The following is an 18,022-nucleotide window of genomic DNA, read 5'->3' on the forward strand; positions in this document are numbered from 1 at the left end:
TCTCAGCTCCCATTATCTCAGCTCCCACTATCTCAGCTCCCACTATCTCAGCTCCCACTATTTCAGCTCCCACTATTTGATCTCCCACTATCTCAGCTCCCACTATTTCAGCTCCCACTATTTCAGCTCCCATTATATCAGCTCCCACTATCTCAGCTCCCATTATATCAGCTCCCACTATCTCAGCTCCCACTATCTCAGCTCCCACTATTTCAGCTCCCACTATTTCAACTCCCACTATCTCAGCTCCCATTATCTCAGCTCCCACTATTTCAGCTCCCACTATCTCAGCTCCCAATATCTTAGCTCCCACTATCTCAGCTCCCACTATTTCATCTCCCACTATCTCAGCTCCCACTATCTCAGCTCCCACTATTTCATCTCCCACTATTTCAACTCCCACTATTTCAGCTCCCATTATATCAGTTCCCACTATCTCAGCTCCCACTATCTCAGCTCCCACTATCTCAGCTGCCACTATCTCAGCTCCCATTATTTCAGCTCCCACTATCTCAGCTCCCATTATTTCAGCTCCCATTATTTCAGCTCCCACTATCTCAGCTCCCATTATTTCAGCTCCCACTATTTCAGCTCTCACTATCTCAGCTCCCACTATTTTAGCTCCCACTATCCAATCTCCCACTATTTCAGCTCCCACTATCTCAGCTTAGACTATTTCAGCTCCCACTATTTCAGCTCCCACTATTTCATCTCCCACTATCTCATCTCCCACTATTTCAGCTCCCACTATCTCAACTCCCACTATTTCAGCTCCCACTATCTCAGCTCCCATTATTTCAGCTCCCACTATCTCAGCTCCCATTATTTCAGCTCCCACTATTTCAGCTCCCACTATTTCAGCTCCCACTATCTCAGCTCCCATTATTTCAGCTCCCACTATCTCAGCTCCCACTATTTTAGCTCCCACTATCTCATCTCCCACTATTTCAGCTCCCACTATCTCAGCTTAGACTTTCTCAGCTCCCACTATTTCAGCTCCCACTATCTCAGCTCCCACTATTTTAGCTCCCACTATCTCATCTCCCACTATTTTAGCTCCCACTATCTCAGCTTAGACTATCTCAGCTTCCACTATTTCAGCTCTCACTATTTCAGCTCCCACTATTTCAGCTCCCATTATTTCAACTCCCTCTATCTCAGCTCCCATTATCTCAGTTCCCACTATATCAGCTCCCACTATTTCAGCTCCCACTATCTCAGCTCACATTATCTCAGCTTAGACTATTTCAGCTCCCACTATTTCAGCTCCCATTATTTCAGCTCCCACTATTTCAGCTCCCACTATCTCAGCTCCCACTATCTCAGCTCCCATTATTTCAGCTCCCACTATCTCAGCTTCCACTATCTCAGCTCCCACTATCTCAGCTTCCACTATCTCAGCTCCCATTATTTCAGCTCCCACTATTTCAGCTCCCACTATTTCAGCTCCCACTATCTCAGCTCCCATTATTTCAGCTCCCACTATTTCAGCTCCCACTATCTCAGCTCCCATTATTTCAGCTCCCACTATCTCAGCTCCCTCTATCTCAGCTCCCATTATTTCAGCTCCCACTATTTCAGCTCCCACTATTTCAGCTCCCACTATCTCAGCTCCCACTATCTCAGCTCCCATTATCTCAGCTCCCACTATTTCAGCTCCCACTATTTCAGCTCCCACTATCTCAGCTCCCACTATCTCAGCTCCCATTATCTCAGCTCCCATTGTTTCATCTCCCATTATCTCAGCTCCCACTATTTCAGCTCCCACTATCTCAGCTCCCATTATTTCAGCTCCCACTATCTCAGCTCCCACTATCTCAGCTCCCACTATCTCAGCTCCCAGTATCTCAGCTTCTCAACTTCACAACTCTGTATTCATCCATATTAATGCCTCCTGTCATTTCCTTACCTTGTTTTTATCGGGTGTGAACAGAGCGGGTGTGGCGAAGGGAGATTTAGTTAGTGTTTATGTGGTTTGGTCCTGGGATGTGTGTGTGTGTGTGTGTGTGTGTGTGTGTGTGTGTGTGTGTGTGTGTGTGTGTGTGTGTGTGTGTGTGTGTGTGTGTGTGTGTGTGTGTGTGTGTTATCTGTTCCTCCTCTCTCTCAGGCTATCCAGGCCACCATTCAGAGACATGAACAGACACTAGCCACGTTCCACCATCTCAACTGCTCTCTCCGAGATGAGGACTACACTCCTCCCAACTCACCTGTAAGATACAACGCAAACCCTAACCCCAGTATAACCCCAGGATAACCCCAGTATAACCCCAGGATAACCCCAGGATAACCCCTAACCCCAGGATAACCCCAGGATAACCCCTAACCCCAGGATAACCCCTAACCCCAGGATAACCCCTAACCCCAGGATAACCCCAGGATAACCCCTAACCCCAGGATAACCCCAGGATAACCCCTAACCCCAGGATAACCCCTAACCCCAGGATAACCCCAGGATAACCCCTAACCCCAGTATAACCCCAGTATAACCCCAGGATAACCCCTAACCCCAGGATAACCCCTAACCCCAGTATAACCCCAGTATAACCCCAGGATAACCCCAGTATAACCCCTAACCCCAGTATAACCCCAGGATAACCCCAGTATAACCCCTAACCCCAGTATAACCCCTAACCCCAGTATAACCCCTAACCCCAGTATAACCCCTAACCCCAGTATAACCCCAGTATAACCCCAGTATAACCCCAGGATAACCCCAGGATAACCCCTAACCCCAGGATAACCCCAGGATAACCCCTAACCCCAGTATAACCCCAGGATAACCCCTAACCCCAGGATAACCCCTAACCCCAGGATAACCCCTAACCCCAGTATAACCCCAGGATAACCCCTAACCCCAGGATAACCCCTAACCCCAGGATAACCCCTAACCCCAGGATAACCCCAGTATAACCCCTAACCCCAGTATAACCCCTAACCCCAGTATAACCCCTAACCCCAGGATAACCCCTAACCCCAGGATAACCCCTAACCCCAGGATAACCCCTAACCCCAGGATAACCCCTAACCCCAGTATAACCCCTAACCCCAGTATAACCCCAGTATAACCCCTAACCCCAGTATAACCCCAGTATAACCCCAGGATAACCCCAGATAACCCCAGGATAACCCCTAACCCCAGTATAACCCCTAACCCCAGTATAACCCCTAACCCCAGTATAACCCCTAACCCCAGTATAACCCCAGTATAACCCCAGTATAACCCCAGGATAACCCCTAACCCCAGGATAACCCCAGTATAACCCCAGTATAACCCCAGTATAACCCCAGTATAACCCCTAACCCCAGTATAACCCCAGGATAACCCCTAACCCCAGTATAACCCCAGTATAACCCCTAACCCCAGGATAACCCCTAACCCCAGTATAACCCCAGTATAACCCCTAACCCCAGTATACAGTGCCTTGCGAAAGTATTCGGCCCCCTTGAACTTTTCGACCTTTTGCCACATTTCAGGCTTCAAACATAAAGATATAAAACTGTAATTTTTTTGTGAAGAATCAACAACAAGTGGGACACAATCATGAAGTGGAACGAAATTTATTGGATATTTCAAACTTTTTGAACAAATAAAAAACGGAAAAATTGGGCGTGCAAAATTATTCAGCCCCCTTAAGTTAATACTTTGTGGCGCCACCTTTTGCTGCGATTACAGCTGTAAGTCACTTGGGGTATGTCTCTAGCAGTTTTGCATATCGAGAGACTGAAATTTTTGCCCATTCCTCCTTGCAAAACAGCTCGAGCTCAGTGAGGTTGGATGGAGAGCGTTTGTGAACAGCAGTTTTCAGTTCTTTCCACAGATTCTCGATTGGATTCAGGTCTGGACTTTGACTTGGCCATTCTAACACCTGGATATGTTTATTTGTGAACCATTCCATTGTAGATTTTGCTTTATGTTTTGGATCATTGTCTTGTTGGAAGACAAATCTCCGTCCCAGTCTCAGGTCTTTTGCAGACTCCATCAGCTTTTCTTCCAGAATGGTCCTGTATTTGGCTCCATCCATCTTCCCATCAATTTTAACCATCTTCCCTGCCCCTGCTGAAGAAAAGCAGGCCCAAACCATGATGCTGCCACCACCATGTTTGACAGTGGGGATGGTGTGTTCAGGGTGATGAGCTGTGTTGCTTTTACGCCAAACATAACGTTTTGCATTGTTGCCAAAAAGTTCGATTTTGGTTTTATCTGACCAGAGCACCTTCTTCCACATGTTTGGTGTGTCTCCCAGGTGGCTAGTGGCAAACTTTAAACGACACTTTTTATGGATATCTTTAAGAAATGGCTTTCTTCTTGCCACTCTTCCATAAAGGCCAGATTTGTGCAGTATACGACTGATTGTTGTCCTATGGACAGAGTCTCCCACCTCAGCTGTAGATCTCTGCAGTTCATCCAGAGTGATCATGGGCCTCTTGGCTGCATCTCTGATCAGTCTTCTCCTTGTATGAGCTGAAAGTTTAGAGGGACGGCCGGGTCTTCGTAGATTTGCAGTGGTCTGATACTCCTTACATTTCAATATTATCGCTTGCACAGTGCTCCTTGGGATGTTTAAAGCTTGGGAAATCTTTTTGTATCCAAATCCGGCTTTAAACTTCTCCACAACAGTATCTCGGACCTGCCTGGTGTGTTCCTTGTTCTTCATGATGCTCTCTGCGCTTTAAACGGACCTCTGAGACTATCACAGAGCAGGTGCATTTATACGGAGACTTGATTACACACAGGTGGATTCTATTTATCATCATTAGTCATTTAGGTCAACATTGGATCATTCAGAGATCCTCACTGAACGTCTGGAGAGAGTTTGCTGCACTGAAAGTAAAAAGGGGCTGAATAATTTTGCACGGCCAATTTTTCTGTTTTTTATTTGTTAAAAAAGTTTGAAATATCCAATAAATTTCGTTCCACTTCATAATTGTGTCCCACTTGTTGTTGATTCTTCACAAAAAATTATAGTTTTATATCTTTATGTTTGAAGCCTGAATTGTGGCAAAAGGTCGAAAAGTTCAAGGGGGCCGAATACTTTCGCAAGGCACTGTAACCCCTAACCCCAGGATAACCCCTAACCCCAGGATAACCCCTAACCCCAGGATAACCCCTAACCCCAGGATAACCCCTAACCCCAGTATAACCCCAGGATAACCCCTAACCCCAGGATAACCCCTAACCCCAGTATAACCCCTAACCCCAGTATAACCCCAGGATAACCCCAGTATAACCCCTAACCCCAGTATAACCCCAGTATAACCCCAGTATAACCCCTAACCCCAGTATAACCCCAGGATAACCCCAGTATAACCCCTAACCCCAGGATAACCCCTAACCCCAGGATAACCCCTAACCCCAGGATAACCCCTAACCCCAGTATAACCCCTAACCCCAGTATAACCCCTAACCCCAGGATAACCCCTAACCCCAGTATAACCCCTAACCCCAGTATAACCCCTAACCCCAGTATAACCCCAGTATAACCCCAGTATAACCCCTAACCCCAGTATAACCCCAGGATAACCCCAGTATAACCCCTAACCCCAGGATAACCCCTAACCCCAGGATAACCCCTAACCCCAGTATAACCCCTAACCCCAGGATAACCCCTAACCCCAAACCCCAGGATAACCCCTAACCCCAGGATAACCCCTAACCCCAGTATAACCCCTAACCCCAGTATAACCCCTAACCCCAGGATAACCCCTAACCCCAGTATAACCCCAGGATAACCCCTAACCCCAGGATAACCCCTAACCCCAGTATAACCCCTAACCCCAGGATAACCCCTAACCCCAGGATAACCCCAGTATAACCCCTAACCCCAGGATAACCCCTAACCCCAGTATAACCCCTAACCCCAGGATAACCCCAGTATAACCCCTAACCCCAGTATAACCCCAGGATAACCCCTAACCCCAGTATAACCCCAGGATAACCCCAGTATAACCCCAGGATAACCCCTAACCCCAGTATAACCCCAGGATAACCCCTAACCCCAGGATAACCCCAGTATAACCCCTAACCCCAGGATAACCCCTAACCCCAGGATAACCCCTAACCCCAGGATAACCCCAGGATAACCCCTAACCCCAGGATAACCCCTAACCCCAGGATAACCCCTAACCCCAGTATAACCCCAGTATAACCCCAGGATAACCCCTAACCCCAGGATAACCCCAGTATAACCCCTAACCCCAGGATAACCCCAGTATAACCCCTAACCCCAGGATAACCCCAGTATAACCCCAGGATAACCCCTAACCATTAGGAACTTGAGAATATGTGAAAGGGTTAAGCAGTGTTCCAGATTGTTCTCTAAACACTGAGACATGTCTGCCTTTCAATTCAACTCTCTCTCTCTCTCTCTCTCTCTCTCTCTCTCTCATTCCCTCTCTCTCTCTCTCTCTCTCTCTCTCTCTCTCTCTCTCTGCCTCTCTCTCACACACTTCTCTCCTCTCACTCATTCCCTCTCTCTCTCTCTCTCTCCCTCTCTCTCTCTCTCTCTCTCATTCCCTCTCTCTCTCTCTCTCTCTCTCTCTCTCTCTCTCTGTCTCTCTCTCTCACACACTTCTCTCCTCTCACTCATTCCCTCTCTCTCTCTCTCTCTCTCTCTCTCTCTCTCTCTCTCCCTCTCTCTCTCTCTCTCTCACACACGTCTCTCCTTCTCTCACTCATTCCCTCTCTCTCTGTCTGTCTCTCTTCCTCTCTTCTGTTCTCTCTCAGAATTGTTCCGAGCTGGGTAAGCGTGCCCCCACTCCGATCCGAGAGAAGGAGGTGACCCTGTGTATGAAGTGCCAGGAGCCATTCAACTCCATCACCAAGAGACGTCACCACTGCAAAGCCTGTGGACACGTACGTTTCCAATCAAATCTGGATGTTATGTACAAGTGACCTGATTATGTCAGTCAGTCGCTCTACTCCTGAAGAAGTGGACACGACTCAATATTAAAAAACTCTGATCACTATGAATTTTGATCACTATGACTCTCATTGGTTGAAATGTTGTCTCCTCCACTAACCCCCCCCCCCCCCCCTTCCGTGTCCCCAGTCCTAGGTTGTCTGTTTACTCCTTCCATGTCCCCAGTCCTAGGTTGTCTGTTTACTCCTTCCATGTCCCCAGTCCTAGGTTGTCTGTTTACTCCTTCCATGTCCCCAGTCCTAGGTTGTCTGTTTATTCCTTCCATGTCCCCAGTCCTAGGTTGTCTGTTTATTCCTTCCATGTCCCCAGTCCTAGGTTGTCTGTTTATTCCTTCCATGTCCCCAGTCCTAGGTTGTCTGTTTATTCCTTCCATGTCCCCAGTCCTAGGTTGTCTGTTTATTCCTTCCATGTCCCCAGTCCTAGGTTGTCTGTTTATTCCTTCCATGTCCCCAGTCCTAGGTTGTCTGTTTATTCCTTCCATGTCCCTAGTCCTAGGTTGTCTGTTTATTCCTTCCATGTCCCCAGTCCTAGGTTGTCTGTTTATTCCTTCCATGTCCCCAGTCCTAGGTTGTCTGTTTATTCCTTCCGTGTCCCCAGTCCTAGGTTGTCTGTTTACTCCTTCCATGTCCCCAGTCCTAGGTTGTCTGTTTACTCCTTCCATGTCCCCAGTCCTAGGTTGTCTGTTTACTCCTTCCATGTCCCCAGTCCTAGGTTGTCTGTTTACTCCTTCCATGTCCCCAGTCCTAGGTTGTCTGTTTATTCCTTCCATGTCCCCAGTCCTAGGTTGTCTGTTTACTCCTTCCATGTCCCCAGTCCTAGGTTGTCTGTTTACTCCTTCCGTGTCCCCAGTCCTAGGTTGTCTGTTTACTCCTTCCATGTCCCCAGTCCTAGGTTGTCTGTTTATTCCTTCCATGTCCCCAGTCCTAGGTTGTCTGTTTACTCCTTCCATGTCCCCAGTCCTAGGTTGTCTGTTTACTCCTTCCATGTCCCCAGTCCTAGGTTGTCTGTTTACTCCTTCCGTGTCCCCAGTCCTAGGTTGTCTGTTTACTCCTTCCGTGTCCCCAGTCCTAGGTTGTCTGTTTACTCCTTCCATGTCCCCAGTCCTAGGTTGTCTGTTTACTCCTTCCGTGTCCCCAGTCCTAGGTTGTCTGTTTACTCCTTCCATGTCCCCAGTCCTAGGTTGTCTGTTTACTCCTTCCGTGTCCCCAGTCCTAGGTTGTCTGTTTACTCCTTCCGTGTCCCCAGTCCTAGGTTGTCTGTTTATTCCTTCCATGTCCCCAGTCCTAGGTTGTCTGTTTACTCCTTCCATGTCCCCAGTCCTAGGTTGTCTGTTTACTCCTTCCATGTCCCCAGTCCTAGGTTGTCTGTTTACTCCTTCCGTGTCCCCAGTCCTAGGTTGTCTGTTTAGCTCTTGCTCAATACTCAATAAAGTAAAAAGTATGGTCAAATCAAGTTTTTTTTTTATTGAGTAAGTTGTTCCTATTTATTCTGATATTGGTAAAGGAAGCACCTAATTTTCCATCAATGGCCTGTTGTCAGTGAACTGCTTCTTGTCTCCTACACCTGAGCTCTCTATGTATCCCAGGTGTAATGCATGTTAACAGCATTATGGAGGTGTACCTCCTCTCTCTCTCTGTGTATTCCAGGTGGTGTGTGGGAAGTGTTCAGAGTTCAGGGCCCGTCTGCTCTATGACAACAACAGGGCTAACAGGGTGTGTATCGACTGCTACACTGCCCTAGTGGGAGTTCCCCCATCCCCGGCCAGCCTGACCTGCAGCATAAACAGACGACGGTCAATACTAGAGGTACATAACAGGATCCTGACTGCCGTAGAAAAAGGGATACTTCTGGATTTGATCTACTTCCCCAGAGTCAGATGAACTTGTGGATACCATTTTCATGTATCTTTGTCCAGTATGAAGGAAGTTAGATGGAGTTTTGCGACCCAATGCTAACTAGCGACCCAATGCTAACTAGCGACCCAATGCTAACTAGCGACCCAATGCTAACTAGCGACCCAATGCTAACGAGCGAACCAATGCTAAATAGCGACCTAATGCTAACTAGCGACCTAATGCTAAATAGCGACCTAATGCTAACTAGCGACCCAATACTAACTAGCGAACCAATGATAACTAGCGAACCAATGCTAAATAGCGACCCAATGCTAACTAGCGTTAGTGCAAAGACTGTAAGTCGATGGGATCAGCTAGCAGGTGATAATAGATAGATAAGACCTGAGGTCTATACATCAGATACTTAAATGGCGCCGGAGAATAAGGCAGACGTTTACGTGCCCCCAACCAATTGTGTTTTTCGTTCGTTTATTTGCGTTGTTTGTAACCTATTTTTTTTGTTATTTTTGTACATAATATTGCCGCTACCGTATCTGATGACCGAAAATAACTTCTGGACATCAGGACTGCGATTACTCACCGTGGTCTGACGGAATCCTTTTTTTCCTTTATTAATGAGTCTGACAAGCTGACAAACGATATTACTGCTTTCTTGGGAACAGGCCCACATCCCCGTCATTTGCATGAAGAGAAGGCTGAGAAAAAGGGGCCAGAGGGCGGGCTGCCTTCTGAGAATTCGTAGGCGATCGAATAAACCCCCACTTCCTTCCATTCTGCTAGCAAACGTGCAATCTTTGGAGAATAAAATTGATGACCTACACGCAAGATTAAACTACCAACGGGACATTCAAAACTGTAATATCTTATGCTTCACGGAGTCGTGGCTGAACGACGACACTATCATCATACAGCTGGCTGATTATACGCTGTACTGGCAGGATAGAACAGCAGCGTCTGGTAAGACAAGGGGCGGCGGACTATGTATTTTTGTAAATAACAGCTGGTGCACGATATCTAAGGAAGTCTCGAGGTTTTGCTCGCCTGAGGTAGAGTATCTCATGATAAGCTGTAGACCACACTATCTACCAAGAGAGTTTTCATCTGTATTCTTTGTAGCTGTTTACATAACACCACAGTCAGAGGCTGGCACTAAGATAGCATTGAATGAGCTGTATTCCGCCATAAGCAAACAAGAAAACGCTCACCCAGAGGCAACGCTCCTAGTAGCCGGGGACTTTAATGCAGGGAAACTTAAATCAGTTTTACCTGATTTCTATCAACATGTTAAATGTGTAACCAGAGGGAAAAGAACTCTGGACCACCTTTACTCCACACACAGAGACGCATACAAAACTCTCCCTCGCCCTCCATTTGGCAAATCTGACCATCATTCTATCCTTCTGATTCCTGCTTACAAGCAAAACATTTAAGCAGGAAGCACCAGTGACTAGATCAATAGAAAAGTGGTCAGATGAAGCAGATGCTAAACTACAGGACTGTTTTGCTAACACAGACTGGAATATGTTCCGGGATTCCTCCGATGGCATTGAGGAGTACACCAAATTAGACATTGGCTTCGTCAATAAGTGCATCGAAGACGTCGTCCCCACAGTGACCATACGTACATACCCCAACCAGAAGCCATGGATTACAGGCAACATCCGCACTGAGCTAAAGGTTAGAGCTGCCGCTTTCAAGGAGCGGGACTCTAACACGGAAGCTTATAAGAAATCCCGCTATGCCCTCCGACGAACCATCAAGCAGGCAAAGCATCAATACAGGACAAAGATCGAATCATACTACACCGGCTCTGATGCTCGTCGGATGTGGCAGGGCTTGCAAACCATTACAGACTACAAAGGGAAGCACAGCCGAGAGCTGCCCAGTGACACAAGCCTTCCAGATGAGCTAAACTACTTCTATGCTCGCTTCAAGACAAATAACACTGAAACATGCATGAGAGCACCAGCTGTTCCGGGAGACTGTGTGATCACGCTCTCTGCAGCCGATGTGAGTAAGACCTTTAAACAGGTCAACATTCACAAGGCCGCAGGGCCAGACGGATTACCAGGACGTGTACTGCGGGCATGCGCTGACCAACTGGCAAGTGTCTTCACTAACATTTTCAACCTCTCCCTGTCCGAGTCTGTAATACCAACATGTTTCAAGCAGACCACCATAGTGCCTGTGCCCAAGAACACGAAGGTAACCTGCCTAAATGACAACTGACCCATAGCACTCACGTCTGTAGTCATGAAGTGCTTTGAAAGGCTGGTCATGGCTCACATCAACACCATCATCCCAGAAACCCTAGACCCACTCCAATTCGCATACCGCCCCAACATATCCACAGATGATGCAATCTCTATTGCACTCCACACTGCCCTTTCCCACCTGGACAAAAGGAACACCTAAGTGAGAATGTTGTTCATTTACTGCAGCTCAGCATTCAACAGCATAGTGCCCTCAAAGCTCATCACTAAGCTAAGGACCCTGGGACTAAACACCTCCCTCTGCAACTGGATTCTGGACTTCCTGACTGGCCGTCCCCAGGTGGTGAAGGTAGGTAACAGCACATCCGCCATGCTGATCCTCAACACAGGGGCCCCTCAGGGGTGCGTGCTCAGTCCCCTCCTGTACTCCCTGTTCACTCATGACTGCACAGCCAGGCACAACTCCAACACCATCATTAAGTAGGTCTGATCACAGACAATGATGAGACAGCCTATCGGGAGGAGGTCAGAGACCTGGCAGTGTGGTGCCAGGACAACAACCTCTCCCTCAACGTGATCAATACAAAGGAGATGATTGTGGACTACAGGAAAAAGAGGACCGAGCACACACTTATTCTCATCGACGGGGCTGCAGTGGAGCGGGTTGAGAGCTTCAAGTTCCTTGGTGTCCACATCACCAACAAACAAACATGGTCCAAGCACAACACGACAGTCAGGAAGCAGGCACGACAACACCTTTTCCCCCTCAGGAGACTAAAAAGATTTGGCATTGGTCATCAGATCCTCAAAAGGTTCTACAGCTGCACCATCGAGAGCATCCTGACTGGTTGCATCACTGTCTGGTATGGCAACTGCTTGGCCTCCGCCCAGTACATCACTGGGGCCAAGCTTCCTGCCATCCAGGACCTCTATACCAGGCGGTGTCAGAGGAAGGCCCTAAAAAGACTCCAGCCACCCTAGTCATAGACTGTTATCTCTGCTACCACACGGCAAATGGTACCGGAGCGCCAAGTCTAGGTCCAAGAGGCTTCTAAACAGCTTCTACCCCCCAAGCCATAAGACTCCTGAACATCTAATCAAATGGCTACCCAGACTATTCACATTGACACCCCCCCACCCCTCTTTTACACCGCTGCTACTCTCTGTGTCATTAGCTATGTATAGTCACTTTAATAACTCTACCTACATGTACATATTACCTCAATTAGTCCAACTAACTGGTGCCCCCGCACATTGACTCAGTACCGGTACCCCCTGTATATAGCCTCCACATTGACTCAGTACCGGTACCCCCTGTATATAGCCTGCACATTGACTCTGTACCGGTACCCCCTGTATATAGCCTCCACATTGACTCTGTACCGGTACCCCCTGTATATAGCCTCCACATTGACTCTGTACCGGTACCCCCTGTATATAGCCTCCACATTGACTGTGTACCGGTACCCCCTGTATATAGCCTCCACATTGACTCTGTACCGGTACCCCCTGTATATAGCCTCCACATTGACTCTGTACCGGTACCCCCTGTATATAGCCTCCACATTGACTCTGTACCATAACACCCTGTATATAGTCTCCACATTGACTCTGTACCAGTACCCCCTGTATATAGCCTCCACATTGACTCTGTACCGGTACACCCTGTATATAGTCTCCACATTGACTCTGTACCGGTACCCCCTGCATATAGCCTCCACATTGACTCTGTACCGGTACCCCCTGTATATAGCCTCCACATTGACTCTGTACCGGTACCCCCTGTATATAGCCTCCACATTGACTCTGTACCGGTACCCCCTGTATATAGCCTCCACATTGACTCTGTACCGGTACCACCTGTATATAGCCTCCACATTGACTCTGTACCGGTACCCCCTGTATATAGCCTCCACATTGACTCTGTACCGGTACCCCCTGTATATAGCCTCCACATTGACTCTGTACCGGTACCCCCTGTATATAGCCTCCACATTGACTCTGTACCGGTACCCCCTGTATATAGCCTCCACATTGACTCTGTACCGGTACCCCCTGTATATAGCCTCCACATTGACTCTGTACTGGTACCCCCTGTATATAGCCTCCACATTGACTCTGTACCGGTACCCCCTGTATATAGCCTCCACATTGACTCAGTACCGGTACCCCCTGTATATAGCCTGCACATTGACTCTGTACCGGTACCCCCTGTATATAGCCTCCACATTGACTCTGTACCGGTACCCCCTGTATATAGCCTCCACATTGACTCTGTACCGGTACCCCCTGTATATAGCCTCCACATTGACTGTGTACCGGTACCCCCTGTATATAGCCTCCACATTGACTCTGTACCGGTACCCCCTGTATATAGCCTCCACATTGACTCTGTACCGGTACCCCCTGTATATAGCCTCCACATTGACTCTGTACCATAACACCCTGTATATAGTCTCCACATTGACTCTGTACTGGTACCCCCTGTATATAGCCTCCACATTGACTCTGTACCGGTACCCCCTGTATATAGCCTCCACATTGACTCTGTACCGGTACCCCCTGTATATAGCCTCCACATTGACTCTGTACCGGTACCCCCTGTATATAGCCTCCACATTGACTCTGTACCGGTACCCCCTGTATATAGCCTCCACATTGACTCTGTACCGGTACCCCCTGTATATAGCCTCCACATTGACTCTGTACCGGTACCCCCTGTATATAGCCTCCACATTGACTCTGTACCGGTACTCCCTGTATATAGCCTCCACATTGACTCTGTACCGGTACCCCCTGTATATAGCCTCCACATTGACTCTGTACCGGTACTCCCTGTATATAGCCTCCACATTGACTCAGTACCGGTACCCCCTGTATATAGCCTGCACATTGACTCTGTACCGGTACCCCCTGTATATAGCCTCCACATTGACTCTGTACCGGTACCCCCTGTATATAGCCTCCACATTGACTCTGTACCGGTACCCCCTGTATATAGCCTCCACATTGACTGTGTACCGGTACCCCCTGTATATAGCCTCCACATTGACTCTGTACCGGTACCCCCTGTATATAGCCTCCACATTGACTCTGTACCGGTACCCCCTGTATATAGCCTCCACATTGACTCTGTACCATAACACCCTGTATATAGTCTCCACATTGACTCTGTACCAGTACCCCCTGTATATAGCCTCCACATTGACTCTGTACCGGTACACCCTGTATATAGTCTCCACATTGACTCTGTACCGGTACCCCCTGCATATAGCCTCCACATTGACTCTGTACCGGTACCCCCTGTATATAGCCTCCACATTGACTCTGTACCGGTACCCCCTGTATATAGCCTCCACATTGACTCTGTACCGGTACCCCCTGTATATAGCCTCCACATTGACTCTGTACCGGTACCACCTGTATATAGCCTCCACATTGACTCTGTACCGGTACCCCCTGTATATAGCCTCCACATTGACTCTGTACCGGTACCCCCTGTATATAGCCTCCACATTGACTCTGTACCGGTACCCCCTGTATATAGCCTCCACATTGACTCTGTACCGGTACCCCCTGTATATAGCCTCCACATTGACTCTGTACCGGTACCCCCTGTATATAGCCTCCACATTGACTCTGTACTGGTACCCCCTGTATATAGCCTCCACATTGACTCTGTACCGGTACCCCCTGTATATAGCCTCCACATTGACTCTGTACCGGTACCCCCTGTATATAGCCTCCACATTGACTCTGTACCGGTACCCCCTGTATATAGCCTCCACATTGACTCTGTACCGGTACCCCCTGTATATAGCCTCCACATTGACTCTGTACCGGTACCCCCTGTATATAGCCTCCACATTGACTCTGTACCGGTACCCCCTGTATATAGCCTCCACATTGACTCTGTACCGGTACTCCCTGTATATAGCCTCCACATTGACTCTGTACCGGTACCCCCTGTATATAGCCTCCACATTGACTCTGTACCGGTACTCCCTGTATATAGCCTCCACATTGACTCTGTACCGGTACTCCCCTGTATATAGTCTCCACATTGACTCTGTACCGGTACCCCCTGTATATAGCCTCCACATTGACTCTGTACCGGTACCCCCTGTATATAGGCTCCACATTGACTCTGTACTGGTACCCCCTGTATATAGCCTCCACATTGACTCTGTACTGGTACCCCCTGTATATAGCCTCCACATTGACTCTGTACCGGTACCCCCTGTATATAGCCTCCACATTGACTCTGTACCGGTACCCCCTGTATATAGCCTCCACATTGACTCTGTACTGGTACCCCCTGTATATAGCCTCCACATTGACTCTGTACCGGTACCCCCTGTATATAGCCTCCACATTGACTCTGTACCGGTACCCCCTGTATATAGCCTCCACATTGACTCTGTACCGGTACCCCCTGTATATAGCCTCCACATTGACTCTGTACTGGTACCCCCTGTATATAGCCTCCACATTGACTCTGTACCGGTACCCCCTGTATATAGCCTCCACATTGACTCTGTACCGGTACCCCCTGTATATAGCCTCCACATTGACTCTGTACCGGTACCCCCTGTATATAGCCTCCACATTGACTCTGTACCGGTACCCCCTGTATATAGCCTCCACATTGACTCTGTACCGGTACCCCCTGTATATAGCCTCCACATTGACTCTGTACCGGTACCCCCTGTATATAGCCTCCACATTGACTCTGTACCGGTACTCCCTGTATATAGCCTCCACATTGACTCTGTACCGGTACCCCCTGTATATAGCCTCCACATTGACTCTGTACCGGTACTCCCCTGTATATAGCCTCCACATTGACTCTATACCGGTACTCCCCTGTATATAGTCTCCACATTGACTCTGTACCGGTACCCCCTGTATATAGCCTCCACATTGACTCTGTACCGGTACCCCCTGTATATAGCCTCCACATTGACTCTGTACCGGTACCCCCTGTATATAGTCTCGCTATTGTTATTTTTTCTGCTGCTCTTTAATTACTTGTTACTTTTATTTCTTATTCTTATCCATATTTTTTAAAACTGCATTGTTGGGGCTCGTAAGGGGCTCGTAAGGGGCTCGTAAGGGGGCTCGTAAGTAAGCATTTCACTGTAAGGTGGAAAGTATTTGACATAAATGCATGTATTTGACTGAGTTTGGTAATGCATTTGACCAAGGCCTGCAGTCAGCACCTCCAGCACAACAAATAAAATAACATTTTATTAGTCACATGCGCCTGTTTGTATTCATGTGACTAATAAAATTAGAACACAGGAAGACAAGAGGATAGAAATAAGGATAAAACACTACGCTGGAAAATAAGACCAAGCTGGATAACATTAGTGGACAGTGGTCTCTAACGCTGTGGGTGTGTGTGTGTGTGTGTGTGTGTGTGTGTGTGTGTGTGTGTGTGTGTGTGTCTGTGTGTCTGTGTGTGTGTGTGTGTGTGTGTGTCTCTGTGTGTGTGTGTGTGTGTGTGTGTGTGTGTGTGTCTGTGTGTGTGTGTGTGTGTGTGTGTGTGTGTGTGTGTGTGTGTGTGTCTGTGTGTGTGTGTGTGTGTCTGTGTGTGTGTGTGTGTGTGTGTGTGTCTGTGTGTGTGTGTGTGTGTGTGTGTGTGTGTGTCTGTGTGTGTGTGTGTCTGTGTGTGTGTGTGTGTGTGGTCTACAGAAACAGGCGTCGGTGGCTGCAGAGAACAGTGTGATGTGTAGCTTCCTCCACCACATGGAGAAGGGAACAGGCAGAGGCTGGCAGAAAGCCTGGTTTGTCATCCCAGAGAATGAACCACTGGTGCTGTACATATACGGTGCTCCTCAGGTGAGATTACCTGTTATTACACCTCTATTAACCTATTATTACACCCCTTATTAACCTGTTATTACACCTCTATTAACCTGTTATTACACCCCCTATTAACCTGTTATTACACCCCTAGTAACCTGTTATTACACCTCTATTAACCTGTTATTACACCTTTATTAACCTGTTATTACACCTCTATTAACCTGTTATTAGCCCCTATTAACCTGTTATTACACCCCTATTAGACTGTTATTACACCCCTATTAACCTGTTATTACACCTCTATTAACCTGTTATTACACCCCTTATTAACCTGTTATTACACCCCTTATTAACCTGTTATTACACCCCTTATTAACCTGTTATTACACCCCTATTAACCTGTTATTACACCTCTATTAACCTGTTATTACGCCCCTATTAACCTGTTATTACACCCCTTATTAACCTGTTATTACACCCCTTATTAACCTGTTATTACACCCCTATTAACCTGTTATTACACCCCGATTAACCTGTTATTACACCTCTATTAACCTGTTATTACGCCCCTATTAACCTGTTATTAGCCCCCTATTAACCTGTTAATACACCTCTATTAACCTGTTATTACGCCCCTATTAACCTGTTATTACACCCCTTATTAACCTGTTATTACACCTCTATTAACCTGTTATTACACCCCTATTAGACTGTTAATACACCCCTATTAGACTGTTATTAGACTGTTATTACACCCCTATTACAATGTTATTACACCCCTATTAGACTGTTATTAGAATGTTATTACACCCCTATTAGACTGTTATTAGACTGTTATTACACCCCTATTAGACTGTTATTACACCCCTATTAGACTGTTATTACACCCCTATTAGACTGTTATTAGACTGTTATTACACCCCTATTAGACTGTTATTACACCCCTATTAGACTGTTATTACACCCCTATTAGACTGTTATTAGACTGTTATTACACCCCTATTAGACTGTTATTACACCCCTATTAGACTGTTATTACACCCCTATTAGACTGTTATTACACCCCTATTAGAGTGTTATTAGACTGTTATTACACCCCTATTAGAGTGTTATTGCACCCCTATTAGACGGTTATTACACCCCTATTAGAGTGTTATTAGACTGTTATTACACCCCTATTAGACTGTTATTACACCCCTATTAGACTGTTATTACACCCCTA

General features: G+C 47.3%; 1 protein-coding gene across 3 annotated transcripts in view; it reads left to right on the forward strand.

Moving 5' to 3' along the window:
• The window catches only part of fgd1 (FYVE, RhoGEF and PH domain containing 1), a 165,195-nt gene that overhangs the window by 145,087 nt on the left and 2,086 nt on the right, over positions 1 to 18,022 (forward strand). For 2 of the 3 annotated variants that reach the window (XM_082962284.1, XM_082962285.1), the window contains exon 12: positions 1 to 437. This exon is cut by the window's left edge and continues 646 nt beyond it. In XM_082962284.1, the coding sequence (XP_082818410.1) occupies positions 1 to 306 (306 nt within the window). In that variant the 3' untranslated portion in view covers positions 307 to 437. Of the gene's footprint in view, positions 438 to 2,107; positions 2,210 to 6,724; positions 6,854 to 8,566; positions 8,726 to 16,686; positions 16,834 to 18,022 lie in introns of those variants that run through there. The other variant, XM_082962286.1, reaches the window with a different exon arrangement.

Source organism: Salmo salar, chromosome 15 (assembly GCF_965601325.2).
Source record: "Salmo salar chromosome 15, fSalSal1, whole genome shotgun sequence".
Classification (NCBI taxonomy): domain Eukaryota; kingdom Metazoa; phylum Chordata; class Actinopteri; order Salmoniformes; family Salmonidae; genus Salmo; species Salmo salar.